Source organism: Pezoporus wallicus, unplaced genomic scaffold (assembly GCF_028554395.1).
Source record: "Pezoporus wallicus isolate ANWC-B61680 ecotype Strahan unplaced genomic scaffold, APGP_CSIRO_Pwel_v1 contig_7237, whole genome shotgun sequence".
NCBI classification, from domain to species: Eukaryota; Metazoa; Chordata; class Aves; order Psittaciformes; family Psittacidae; genus Pezoporus; species Pezoporus wallicus.
In genome coordinates, this window is record NW_026635802.1 from 465,008 (window position 1) to 479,517 (window position 14,510).

The 14,510-nt window shown below is 40.5% G+C and overlaps 1 protein-coding gene across 2 annotated transcripts in view; it reads left to right on the forward strand.

Annotated features, from left to right (window-relative positions):
- Positions 1 to 14,510, forward strand: part of OXSR1 (oxidative stress responsive kinase 1) — a 93,429-nt gene that overhangs the window by 62,652 nt on the left and 16,267 nt on the right. For both annotated transcript variants that reach the window (XM_057398283.1, XM_057398284.1), the window contains exons 6-9: positions 6,339 to 6,448; positions 9,510 to 9,611; positions 11,918 to 12,051; positions 14,083 to 14,131. In XM_057398283.1, the coding sequence (XP_057254266.1) occupies positions 6,339 to 6,448; positions 9,510 to 9,611; positions 11,918 to 12,051; positions 14,083 to 14,131 (395 nt within the window). The remainder of the gene's footprint in view (positions 1 to 6,338; positions 6,449 to 9,509; positions 9,612 to 11,917; positions 12,052 to 14,082; positions 14,132 to 14,510) is intronic.

Here is a 14,510-nt window from a genome sequence, read left to right on the forward strand (position 1 = left end):
CTCATGAGTCTGTCTGTTTTTAACTATGTAGCTCCTTTTGCTTTCAAAATGTGCATCCATTGAACCAAGGCATAAAATTGCTTTTAGCAGATCCAGCTGACCAGCAAGACCTAAACTCAGGGCTATTTGCTTCTGGCTTGACTTTTTTTTTCTTACCCCCCCCCCCCCCCCCCAAGGGCACTGGATTGAGCCTGTGGCTTGGCATCAAGTTCTTGGAGCCTGTTACAATTCAGAGAGTATCGCTTTCTCAGCTTGAAGTCTTTTCCTGCACATTGAATTAATCTATCTTTTGGAGAGAGCAGGGCTCTTTCCCAGATACCATTGTTCTGGGCCTGCTGACGGTGGTTATAATGTAAATTGAGATGGCAGTGTTCTTTTGTGTTCCAGCCTTTCCGTGACAATTACTGTTTTATTATTTTATTTTGGTTTGGTTGTTTTGTGTTTTTTTTTTTTTAATGAGAGCATAAGACCTCTTTGCCCTGGCATTTATAAGCTCCCTGGAGTCTAAAAGCTGCACAGGTAAAAGCACTCTTTGTCAACATAAACTGCATCAGCACCAATGTTGCTGCATAAACTAGATGTCTTACAGTAAGTGAGGTTTATTATTATTCAGTTTATTTAACTGCGCTGGCCATATAAAATACTGTGAAATGAAGTGAGTCTTGACAGACTGGGAAGAGGTGGGAGAGGTTGGGGGTGAAACTCTATCAGGGTGCACAGGAATGGCTTGATAAACACCGTGCTCATTAGCATCCTAATGAGACAAACGAAATGTGTTTTGTTTATTTTCCCTGTTTTTTCCACTGAGATTAATGCTGTCACCCACCTCTTTGTGATTGAACCTGAAGAAGCACAAGTGCCTACTGAAGGCTGAAAGGTGCATGTCCCTCCATGTGAGGAATTTTGCTGTTGTAGGGACAATAGCATGGTACCTTCAGGTTTTAAACCGGTCAGGATGATGAACATGTACTCTGAGGTGCTCAGTGTGCCTGCCATGTCCTGGGCAAGCTGTGCTGCCAAGCAGTTGAAGTAGATTGAGATTTGACAAAGTCACTCAGGACTTGCTAATTGATACTGGGCAAATTGCCTAACCCCTCTCACTTTATCTATTTATAAAATGGGGATAGTTAAGGCCAGGCAAAACTTGTGTAACTGAATTTGTGTAACTTTCCACAAATCCATGCCAGCTTGTCACTGGTTCGCTGTGTTCCTGACTGCTCTTAATTCCTTGTACTAAAATAGTGTGCCACATAAACATCGAGCTATGATGTGGCAGTGTCATTCCCCCAGTTTTCCTCAGGAAACACTAAATTTGGGAGATTAAATTGCTTTAACAAGGGGCAAGGCACAAATGTAACTTGGGGAAGGGAGAACTGTTTGCAGAGCTGACTTGAACAGCCAGTGTCATGAACACATCTAAGCTGCTTCTCTCTTTAGAAAAAGGGGCAAAACTGTTTTTCCTTTGTGGTTGTAGAAAGTTTTGGTGTCTCCTTTGCAGCAGTGTGATGTGAAGTAACTTATTCTTTGTGCCACTTGTAACATCTCCATTTTCCGAAGAGATGTTGCACTATTTGCTTGAAATCACTTGCGAACTTCTCCAAGGAAGGTGGCTTCACCCAGCCTGGGCTTTGTCATCCTCAAGTTACTTTGTGCTGTACTAGTGTATTTTTATTAACATGCTGTTGGGCTCAGTTTCAGATGTAATCATTGTGTTTACTCACCAAAGGGATTTCCTGCATTCTTTATGTGCATTGACATTATTGCAGAAAGGCTAAAGTTGCAATAAAGCTGCCATTCTGCATGTGAATTGGTGAGAAATGCATATGACTGTAGAGATCTACCTTTCCAAATGAGAATTTAGGAGAGCAAATACGTATTTATAGATCCAGTACCACTGTAGTCTTTAAAATGGAAGAGGTTTCTGATACTTGTTCTTCACTAATCTTCCTTTTCTCTGGTGTCTTACCACCTGCTGCCTTCTCAGCACAAAATTACTATTTATTGCTGCCACCACGTTCTTCCTGTCAGGGTTTGTTCATCTTCAGTGCTCTAAAAGCTCTAAGGTTTGCAGAAAAACCCTAAGTACAACTGCAGATATTTTCTGATGTTGAACAACTGAACAAGAAGGAAGGTGACCAGTGAAAATTACACTTAGTGCTGTCTTCTGAAATAGATTTATTTTTGTTTGAGGGGGAATAGTGTCTTGGCTTCCCAAGTTCAAAATCAACTCCAAGTGTTTTAAAGTCAAGATTGAACCACTTTGAAGTTCTGCCCCCATTGAAGTTGGGAACTGCTTTAGGGTCTCATCCAAACCCACCAAATTCTGTAGCATCCTTTCTGATGTCAGCAGTCTTTGGTCCTGGCTTCTAGTTAGTGCACATTCTTCTTCCCTTGTGCCTACCTTGTAACAGGTACTTAGGCTTTTTAGGGCTATGGTAATGTTATACAAGATGGCCAAGGAGGAGTGTTTTTTAAGGGCTGACTTCTAGATCTGGATAAAACAATCTATCATATGGCACCATAGTAATGTATCTTCCTGAGGAACGCAGCAATGGTGCCTGTAGTGATGTGGTCCTGCCACAGCATTCTTACACTGGCAAGTTTAGACTGGCTCTTTATTTCTGTAATGCAGAATAAGAGATTTTCTTTTCAGCTTTTGCATCTCCTGAGTGGCCAGAACAGTTTTCAAGTTTTGACGGCTTAGATACTTCAGTAGCAAGAATTGTTGCCTAATACCATGCTTTCTCAGCCTCCAACTTCATTGCCTCTGTAGAGTGGTAGGATATGTGGTTTGCAACACATGATCTTTCTGCTGAAAATTGGACATATTTTCTGCAAAGCCTGCATCAGCAGAACTGTCATTTCCATTCTGGGTCGCAATGTGATGCGAGAGTCTGGAGAAATATATATATTTTAAAGAAGTCTTTGGTAGATATCACTGAAACAAGTCCAGTAGATGAATCTTCTCTACATTTCTTCAGAAAGTGATAAAAGAAATGATCCTTTCATCCAGACATCCTGGAGACTTATTTGCAAGCAGACTGCTGGAGATCTATAATTTTTGAGGTTTGAAGTGTCTGGCAGTTGTTGGATTCCCAGCAGTGGTGGTTTCTGGTATTGCAAGCCAGGTCCAATCATTTCCAAATCCTCTCCGTTTCTGGTGATACAGTCCTTTCCAGTTATCGCTGTAGTGAGCCAATATAAGGTACAAACTGTCTAAGAAGAGTAGAAATGTAAACACTTCTGAGCTATCTGACCTCTTGAATTTCATTACTTTTGCCATTTTCTAGAGTTAAATTCATTCTCAGTAACTTAGTTCTGTTCTATCCTTTTTGATGGTAGTTAACAGTGGCAGAGAGAATGAGATGCAGATCTTACAAACTGCTCAGCAGTAACAGTTGAACCATAACTTGTGGTTTGGATTTTACTTTACTGCTTTACAGATATTTCTTGAGAGCAGGCATATGCTTTTCTTAATAGCTGTGACTTGGATAAAGTTAGTAAGATGACATTTGAGAGGATAGTTTCACTCATTCCTCACAGCAGAGTGTTGCAGGCTGGTTTTGCCTGTTTTAGGCCACTGGAAATGAGGGAAATTGGGGAAAACATTGAAGAAATCAACCATGTAAAAGAATAAAAGATAATTCTATTTAAGCTTTCTGCTGACCTCAGATGGCAGTTGTTAGGGGCACAATTTCCAACTGGAATTATAAACCCACATTTGATGTGAAATGTGGTGAATGATCTGCGTTCCATGTAACGGACTTGTGTTTTTACTGCTGGAATGCTTTTGCTTTGAATAGTGTTTTCTTTACCCTCAAAATGACTGCATGGAAACTTGAGGTAAGATAATATACACAAGTTCAAATACAGCACATCACAATAATGATGGCATTTGGACAAGTTTCTATTAGTATTGTCTTTTATAAAAGAACTTCTAATTGCTCTTGTGTTCAGAACAATAGATCTTGTGAGATTTCCTCTAATAACTAGTAAGATGCAAGTAAATTTACTGTGAACTTTTTAGGAAGCTCATTCAGTTTTCTGGGAGAAGCAAGGATGGTGGATATGCACTTGGAAGATCTCTTGGAAAGCAAACTCACTGTTGCAAAATGTGGGTTTCCACAAGAATACAGTTGCAATGCTGATGGGGATAGTGATCCATCTAAATGTGCTAAAATGTCAAGGTTAGCAGGAAGACAAGCTGCCTCCAGGAACACAGAAGAGAACAGGAGAGCACATCTGGAAGAAGCTGAATCCTACTGATAAACATTTGCTAGTGCTTGATTTAGCCCAGTGATTTCTGTGCAGCTTTCTTTAATGTCAACTTTAAGTTATCCATGTCTGGTATGTTAGTGAGCACTAAAATTCCTGTCCTTGCAAGCCTCTAAGCTAAGTGAGCTGGAAGCTTTCAGCATCTTCTTCTAAGCGATAATTTCAGTGGAGTTTCTCAAATATTGGAAGACTGTGAGAACTGTCTTGAACTGCTGCCATGATGCAGAGGAGAGCTTGGAGTGTCCTCACGTGGATGCCATTGCTTGTAAATTGTAAAGAGGGATCATAGAATAGTTTGGATTGAAAGGGGACCTTACAGATAATCTAGTTCCAGGCTTCCTGCCACAGGCAGGGACACCTTCCACTAGACCAGGTTGTTCAAAGCCCCAGCCAACTTTGCAGCTGATTCCACAGTTAGGATAACATCCTTAAGCTATGGAGTAATTCTTTGGCTTTTTGGAGTAAGACTTTTGCATTTGCAGTTAACTAATTCCAGCTGAGTTTTAAAAATTTTCAAACAAGAATTCCAAACTGTTGCAGTCAGGTGTTTTATTTTTGTGTAATATAGCCCTTGAATTTCAGAGACTTACCCTCCAAGCCTGTCATCAGTCTCAAAAATGGCATTCAGGGCTTTGCTTGTACTGTGTTTAAAAAAGAGTGTGTGTATGTGAATAAAACTGAGTTATGGAGAACGACTTATTACAGGTCTGTAAGTGGGCAATGCACAAGCAGTGTAGTTTGGAGAAAATTGGGAAGAAATACTGTGTTTACAGTTTCCTTTTCACCTGATTTATTTATTCCTTTTTCTCTAAGGCAGATCTGTCATCCTCTCTTGAATGACTTGGTTGCCAAATATTCTGTAATACTGTCTCTGAACAGACATACTGTATGCCATTGCTATAACTGCACACTACTGCTGCTATTCACAGATACTGTTATCCATAACATTCTTAATTATATGAAACATCAGTGTCATCTTTGAAAGCATAGTTTTCATGTAAAAGAATGATTATTTAATTTGATAGAATTATCAGGGAGTGTGTGGGGCGTCCTTCAGCTTGTGAAAGATGCTTCATGTGGGGTAACATTGTACAGGGTATGAATACCTGTCTTCAAGGCTTCCCCGAGGACGGTAAGGCTGGTTAGTGGCATGTGCTGCTTGGTTCAGTAGCTGCTGTATCACTGGGAGCCAGTCCAAGTTTCTAGTAAAGTACTGAGCATTTCAGCAATTGAAGATCACCAAATGAAGCATATTCTCTTGATAAAGTATTCAGAATAAGGGGTTGCAGTCTGCAAGATGCAGTTAGGACAGTTAATGTTGTAAAGTCTAGTAACTTTTTATGTACCAGATTTCATTGCTGCAATGAGGAGGAGAGGGACTTTTTATAAGGGCATGTACAAGACATGGGAGGGGAATGGCTTTAAACTGACAGAGGGGAGATTAATGTTTGATACTAGGAAGGGATTCTTCCCTGTGAGGGTGGTGAGGCCCTGGTACACGTTGCCCAGAGAAGCTGTGGCTGCCCCATCCCTGGCAGTGTTCAAGGCCAGGTTGGATGGGCCTTGGAGCAACCTGCTCTAGTGGAAGGTGTCCCTGCCTATGGCAGTTGGTTGGAATCTGCAAGGTCTGTTCCAACCCAATCCGTTTTAGGATTCTGTGATTTCTTAATAGGATGCTAATTTGAAGTTCAGTTATTACCTGTTCTGTATTTATACAAATGTGAATAAAGCACTGGCTGTCAGAGGCAGGCTTGTACAGTTAGCAGATCTGCTGGGGGAGTGCGGGCGCACTCTAATGCGACCAGTGGGCTGTAATGGAAAGTGGAATTTTCCTCTCTGTCATTCAACACTAAGAGCTCTGCTGTCCCCAGTAATTAAATGGGGGACTACAGGGTGTTCATATATCAGCACTCTTGATCATTCTTTGTTTATTAGGAAGCTCCTCATGCATAACTGTATGGTCTAGTACTTAATAGGTAGCTGGGAACATGAAGGGAAAGAGGGGATAACTCTTCAATTTGCTTGGGATGTGTTCCTAATAAAGTCTGTTGTTTTCTTTTCAGACTTCGGCGTTAGCGCGTTTCTGGCCACTGGTGGTGACATTACCAGGAATAAAGTCAGGAAAACTTTTGTGGGCACACCTTGCTGGATGGCACCAGAAGTTATGGAACAGGTGAATTGTTTTTCCTAGTATCCTCTTACCTGATCCTGGAATTCCCTGTTGTCAGCGATAGCCATATTTACTTAAAACTAAAATGGTTATTTGGCATTCTGTAAGACTTTCTTAAAACCACAGGATTTTTGATTTGCCTATGGCAGCCAGAAATAGGAAGCATTCAGTAGTCTTTTACCCTGTTGCTTCTCTTCTGGCTCCTACCTAAGGTGAGATTGAGGCAACTCTGCTGTTGCATAAAGAAGACTAATGTGCCTCTCCCTCTCCATAAATGTGAAGTAAAATATAAATAGTTTCACATGTGGTAAATCTGCATGTATACAGCTTGGTAATGTGCTCTTCTGCATTTTAGAATTTGGGTTGCCAATTGCAGCATGTCAGTGGGGAGTTATTACTGTAAAATAACATACACTTAATTTATTCAGGTTTTTAGTTTCTCTTGGCTTCTGAATATCCATACCGTAGATGCTGAGGGATGCTTTTCCCCTTCCTCCTCTGCTCTTTTGGCTAGTTTTTGGCTCTTTTTGTTCACTCTGATTCCTTACAAAAGCACTTGGGGAACACATTTCTATTAAGTCAAACCTGCCTTATTGCTTCTCTCCCTGCTGTTCACAACAAAATATTTTGAAACTTAGAAGTAACTTGGATAAGACCCCTCCTATACATATATATCTAAAATGAAATACAGCTAAAACAGTGGTTGGACTCTAGTACATTTTCCCTATATCCAAAACTTCTGGAGGGATTGAGATAATTTTGGGGTAGCTTAAATATACTGTTGATGAAAGGCATTCTCAGTATTTGGTGTCTTGAGTAGCTCCCCATGGTGGCATTGAGGGGTTGGTGCAGTGTAGCCCTCCTGCAACCTCCTCGGAGTACAGGTCTAACATTGTAGAGTACAAGACATGCTCCCCAGGTCAAGAGCTGTCTTTGCAAACTTGCTTCTGAAATGCTTTGCTGTCATATTCTTCTGGATTTATGTTGATTTAATAATAAATGAAAATATAGTACTCAGGGTACCTAAAATCAGATCGTGGTTGTCCCTTGCTAATCTGTCCTTTGTGTCTTTTCCTGGTGCAGAGGGCACAGCAGACTGGCCAGAACCTAACTGTGTTTCTCCAGGCTCATTAAAGTTAGGGTGGCTGCAATGTTCAGGACAACAGGGGAAAAAAGTTCTTAAGGAGGGTGCTAAAGAGGGGAGATAAAAGTTTCAGTGACAAAGTGGGGGTTCTTGGTGCAGCAGGCATATTTCCAAAGGAGGTGGGTTTTCTAGGGAGTCCAGTACTACTATGCAGGCCATACAGATCTAACTTGCTGCAAGTATTAAGGTGGTAAGGTGGTATTTTTGGATGCTGATGTGAAATCCTTCACTGTCCGTTTATATAATCTTGCTGTTTTCCAGTAGGTGTCACTCTGAACCACTATATCCAACCCGGGATAAAGGACAAAGGGGTTTGCTGTAGGTTAGCCTTCAATATGTAGATACTATTGACCCAATTCCATCTGGTTTACTTCAGCATCATTAAGTTCCCTTACTATCTCAATACATGATAGTCTTTTAGTGTACATTCACTTGGCAGATCTATGGCAAAAAAAGTTGATGAGAAAAAGAAATGTTGATAACAACTAACTGCCTGGTGGTGACCAATATGAATTGGATAGATGTCAATGAGAACTGCTGTAGACAGCTTTGAACTTCATAGTTTTCATTTGCAAACAGGATTATGTGGTATAATAACTCCCCCCCCATCAAACACTTAAAATCCTGATAGGGAATGGGGAGTTGGAAGTGCATATAGATGAGCTGCAATACTGAGAGATAAAGCTAAGAAATATCCCAAAGTTATTTTCAAAACATAAAAAATAGTGTGAGGGTAGGGAAAAACCCCACCCTTACAGCATATTTCTTCCTGCACTGTGTTCCTTTAAACTGTACTATTTTACTATACTATATTGTTTAGTTAACCAAGTCTCATGACATGGCATCCATAAATCATGGCATCCATAAACTGACTTCAGGAAACTTTTTAGACTTTTAAGGCTCATGAAAATGATACAGGATATAAACTCCCATTGCTATAATGAATTTCAGTTCAAGTATAGTGTTATATGAAAAATAGTGCAAGAGGGGTTTTTGTTTGTTTGCCAAAATTCAAGATCATCTTAAAGGTAGTTTCGGGAATGTTTTTGGCTTCCTCACAATGAGCATTTTTCTAAGGCTTGTTAGGTTAGCTGAACACAATATCCCTATTAGCTTTGCTCTGATTCAATATTTTTCCATAGTCTAGTGAGAAGAAATACAAACCATTATAAGCAGCCAAAACGCTTTGATTTTTGTAGCTGCTCTTGAAGTTAGTACATAATGTCTCTCCCCTGCAGTGGACAAAGCAAGTGCCAAAATATTACCTAATGGTAATGAGGAAGTAACCGCTTTGGCATATGAAATATTTTTTCCTGTGCATGAGGGGAAGTAAACACTATAAATTTTCCTGAACAAGTCTGTGTTTAATGTCAAGTGCAGAAGCTACTCTTAATTAGTGGAGGGAAATATTAGTCCATGGACAGGAATAAGGGGCTTTTTACTGAGCTGGTGTGTACTGAAGTTTCGGGATTGAGCATGTTTGCAGTCAGATTGATTAAGCGGTTGACTAAAAGTGTAGTGAGGCGTATGTCCCAAGGGGATAACAGTCCATCTGTTAACCGTGGGAGTTTCATTATGCTGTTTAATGACTCTCTCTGTCCTTTGTGTGGAAGTCAGAGCCTGGGTTAAACCAGTGTCCCTTTGTGTTCTACACATGGAGAGGTTTATGGCAAAGCAGTTATGGTTGTACAGTCTATAACCATAATTTTTATCAAACTATGACTTCTAAACCACCTCCTTTAAGGTATAAGGAGCTGGGGGGAGTGGAGAGAGAAAACATTCTTTACATCTCTTTAATACTAGTACTTCCTTTCCTGGAAAGGAAGGAAAGCGTGGAAGGATGTGTAATATGCTAAGGAAAGGGATTATAGTGTAGGATAGCAAGAGAGACACGTGCTAACATCCTCTAATATTTTTCAGGTCAGAGGATACGATTTCAAGGCAGACATCTGGAGCTTTGGGATCACTGCTATTGAACTGGCTACAGGGGCAGCTCCTTACCATAAATATCCACCGATGAAGGTGAGCAGGTCTCCAGATAACTGTGCAAGATAAAGGATCAGTGTGTTCTGTGGGTGTTTCCAAGAATCTGACTAGCATGCTCTGTTGAAGGGTTTGTCCTCTTAACTTGCACTTGTGGGTCACGATGTTCTTGGATTTATCTGAAGTCACCTTTTAAAAATATGTCACTTAATCAGCATTGTCTGAAACTACAGAATTCTTGTTTAGATCCCGAGTCTTGCCAGGGACACCATTCTGGAGGTGTGTTTTAATCCTGGAGCCTCTGAAGGTAGCAGATGTTTTTAGGACTATAAATAATGATTCAGAGCATGTTATCTGGCATCCAGTGACACTGGTATGGTGAACTATTCAGTCTCCTGCACTGATTATATTTCCTGGTATCTCTCAGAAGTCTTGTCACCAGTTATCCAAAAGGATGTCATTCGTTTAATGCCAACACAGTCCTGTCAGTCACTGAACCAGTGGAAAGTACCACACCAGTATGAAATGGTGTGGTATTGGCAACATTAACATTTTATTGAACTTGAGGTGGAGGATCAAATCAGGAGGGGTGGAGAGCCCATGCAGTAACCTCATCACTTATGGTTAGACTAGTTACCTGGGATATGAGGCCTATGAGTGCTAAGTCCTTCAACTTTAGGTATATCATGGGGCAAGCTTTCCTTTTCCGAGTCTTTTGACTGCGGGGGTGCTATGCAAGTTGGGTGTTACCTTACTAGGACCTGGCTGCATCCCCTCCCACCCTGTAATTACAGTAGCATTTGGGAATCCAGGAGCTTCTAACTCATTAGAACATGCATATCCATATATTGCTTTAAATGCTAGGGTTTTTCACTGGCTTAACTCTTGTAGAACACAAGTAATTTTAAGATTTATGTCATCTCTCTGCAGGGACTATTGAGTAGCTGAGTGGTTTAGAAATGCCATTGAAGTTTGTAACATCAGTGATTGTGGTGTAGTGGTGAGGAGTTCATGGAAATGTGTTGCCAATTTAGCTGTTGCTGTTTGCATTGATACATCCTTCTGTGCTGTGATTATTGTTAGCCTTTTGCAGTGGCTTCTGCAAGCTCTACTTCTGTTTATTGTGTTTTGAATGCATGGGTTGTAGCTCTAAATACAAAGATTGCCTATTTAGTATTGTGTGTTGTCATATAGTAGCTAGAATTATGACTCTCCAGCTCTGTTAGCTAAGGGTTCCAGTCATACAGCCTGCAAGAGGACTTCTGTGTTTTATTTATTGAATGTAATTGTATTTCACTGCAGACTAATTTTATTATGCAGCAAAATGACCTGTGCATTAAGTGACCCTCCAAGGCGGGGGTATAGGGGAGGGGGGAAAGCAGGGAATTCTGTCACAGACTGTATAATTTCAGCTAGATTGATGGGCTCTTACTGCCCTAAGCAGTGTAGCTGTTGAAAGCTATTTAAATGTGCTGTGTGCTGCTTCCTTTTCTAAAAATAGATATTCATCTGTATGTAGGTGACAAGTGAAAATGTAAATGAGTAATTTTCTTCCTTTCCTTCAGAATATGTGAGTGATTTGAAGGAAATAATCAGTTTGGCTTGATGGGTGCTTGTGTGAGAAATGCCTTCACCTGATGTTGCATTGGTACATGGAAGTGAACCCTCATGTTTTTTTTATGTTGCACTTCTGCTTTTTCATTAATTTGCCTTCTAGCTAAGAAATACCTGCAGGGAGATCTAAAGAGAGCCTTTGAATCAAATCCCTTGCAGAAGTGCTTATCTCAAGTAAAGAAAGCTGGTAGGAGTTTTGCTATGCTTACTCTTTAATCACACGAAGCAGTTCTGAAAGCACATCCCAGCCTTGTGTTTGGCTTGCAGATTACACTGTGGGTGAGGTGATGTGATGGAAAACAATAGCATAAATTGTTGAGTATAAATTAGCCAAGCTTCCAAAGGGGCGGGGGTGGAGGTAACTCTCTCTAGATCCTGTTGTACGAGTCTTGAACCTCTCAGCTGACAGTTGGAATTTGCAGAGGTGTAAAGGTTTTGAAAACAACGATTTCTACAAAGCTAGTGAATGTGGGAAGGGGAGGGGAGAGACCCTGTAATTGCCTTGAGGAAAGCGTAGGTGAGTTTTTACTATCTAATGAATGCAAGACACAGTCTAAGTTGTAAGAGGCTTCACTTTGAGCTCAGGCTGCCCTTGAGAGCCATTGTAATGAAAAAGTGCTTGTCAACTCACATGCTTGACAGAAATGCTTGTCTACCATATAGTGTTCCCCAAATTTGTTTCTCATGACTGCCAAGAAAAATCTCATTGCCAATAGACATAATTCTTTCAGGTTTTGATGCTGACACTACAGAATGATCCTCCATCCTTGGAAACTGGTGTGCAAGATAAGGAGATGCTGAAGAAGTATGGGAAATCATTTAGGAAGATGATTTCATCGTGCCTACAAAAAGACCCTGAAAAAAGGTAAGGAAAAGGTAACACCAAAATAAATTAAAGCCACTCCAAAACATCCAAAACAAACCCACAAAACTCATTATATTCCTTATTTTTTTATGCCAGTACTCTCTCTGCCTCTCTAGCCTTTCAGTAGCAATGAACACAGCAATCTTGCTGTGTGGCTGCAAATTCTCTTGGCTGTCCTTACTTTTATGGATAAATGTCTGGCATCATGCCCGTCCCGGGTCCACGTCTTCCATTTGGGTTAATGAGAGTGCATCCCAGTCCACTGTGTGTGTAGTGCCATTTTTCCCCCTTGCTGCCTCCAACGGGTAACTGTACTTCATGTGTTGTTCCTAGTCAAAACTGCTCTGTGTTCTACCCATTGGGCAGTATGTTTTATTTGTGAAGCTTCAGAAACAAGCTTTTTAAAATTTGTCAGTGAAAAGAAAGCTTTCAGTGTAGTTTTGACTTGCTTAATTGTAAGTAATACTTGGTTTGGGGGTGGAAATCAGGAAAAACACTGGCAAATATTACCAACATGTTTTCATTAATACAGGTTGCTTAAGTGACCCGATCACACTTTTGGTCTTCCACATAACAGTAGTTTGGCTACTTCGTGATGTTAGAAATACTACCACAGGATAGCGTTGTATCATGATGTTATGGCCTTGTTCAAAGCTGCACATCGGTCTGCTGTCTACAGCACTGTTTAAAGCCCACAGCCTGTCACATAGGATAGCTCAGAGCTGTTTCTGTGGAGGACAGTCATAGTGTTTGCCAGCCTGTTAAGCTGTTTAAAAGTGTTCACCCTGCATTTAAAACATATGAATTAAAATGCAAAGGTAAAGAAACAGTCATTCCCACAGATCACTTTTTATATCTCTTGGTTTTCTTTTTTTTTTTTTTTGTTTGTCCCCCCCCCGTAAACAAACTAATTCTGGAAAGGAAAAAAGTCCCTTTGTAAAATAATAATAAAGACATTTTTCAGTTCCCTCTTATGAAAGATTCAGCAACAAAGGCTTCTCACACATCGTGAGATGGAATCTGTCTTTTAACAAGCTTTACACTTGAAATGTTTAATGAATCAGTGGAGTGCTTTATAAATGCAGGGTCCCCCCCCCCCGATTTTTTTTCTCTCCTTTCTAAAGCATATCCTATCCATGCAGATTAGAATATATGCTGATCGGAATTAACCATAATCAGTTTGCAGCATGGCATACCTCCCTTCTCAAGCCCCACTAACAGCTACTGTCATCATCCTGACTGTGGGAGCAGGTTGGCCCATAAAGAGCAGAATCAAATCTGCATATTGTATGGGTTCTCAAAGAGGAGAATTTAGTGCAGTTTTTAATTCTTTTTGAGGCCCCCTTGCTTTAAAGTGGATGATTTTTGTTAGTCAGAGGCAAAATAAACCATATAACAAATGGCCTTTGCAAGTCACTAATTAAACTCTGTTACTGTTTAAGCGCAGTTCGCAGTGTGGGAAATGCTGTAACCTGGTACTTTCTCATGTAGGTCTGTGTCTTTAGAAAGCTCCATCTAAAGTCTAAACTGACTGAGGGATTAGCCCTGAAATCTACCTTAAAGGAGGAAATAGTTGTTCCTGTTCTATTAGGCAAAAGTTGATTGTCCTGCCTGTGTTTGAGAGAACTAATTACACAGGTAATCAAGTATCTCTGAAATAACTGGTACATGGTGAGTACTGCTGCCCTCCTGCTGTAGGTGGTGATCCTTCACTTCAATTTTGAACAAGTTGTTTCTGTGAACCTATCAAACTGGCTCTAAGAGACTCAAGTTCAGCATCAAAATGGGAGCAACTTCTCCCCCCTGCCCAGGAGTTATTTACTGTTTTTGAACAGAATATGCAGTGAGTATTTAAGACTGCTGGTGTAAAATTTATTTGGAATAAACTGACTGATTTTTAGGGCAATTTTGCAGGAGAAGCTGACGCTGTTACAAGATGCCATGTTACAACAAGCTGCAGCAACCTGGAAGACCATTGTGTTGAAAGGGAGCATTTATAATTGTCTTTTCTGCATCTGTTTTTATTGACAGACCGACAGCAGCAGAACTCTTAAGACACAAATTTTTCACGAAAGCAAAGGTAAGAAAACACTTCCTAAATTGATCTGTGCAGAGGCTGTGGAGAGGACTTTTCAGAAGTATGATAGGTATGGTGACAGCTTTATTGGCATGAGCGTGGGCAGTTTCACTTAAGGCCAGCATAGCTGAGTGTACTGAATGGTTCATTGTGAAGAACAGAATGAAACCCCTCTTCTGTACCTCCTTGTGTATGCTGCTATTAAGAGAAATTATCTAGAAATTCTCAAACATTTATGTCTTTCAGTGGCTTTTGGGGTTTTTTCTTCTCTTTTAATGGTGCCATTCTGGCTGCCTCTCCAACCATAAAGGTCTCTGTGGCAGTAAATGTAACTTATATTTTAGTAAACTCTGTAATCAGTCGGTATGCAAAGCAGTGAATA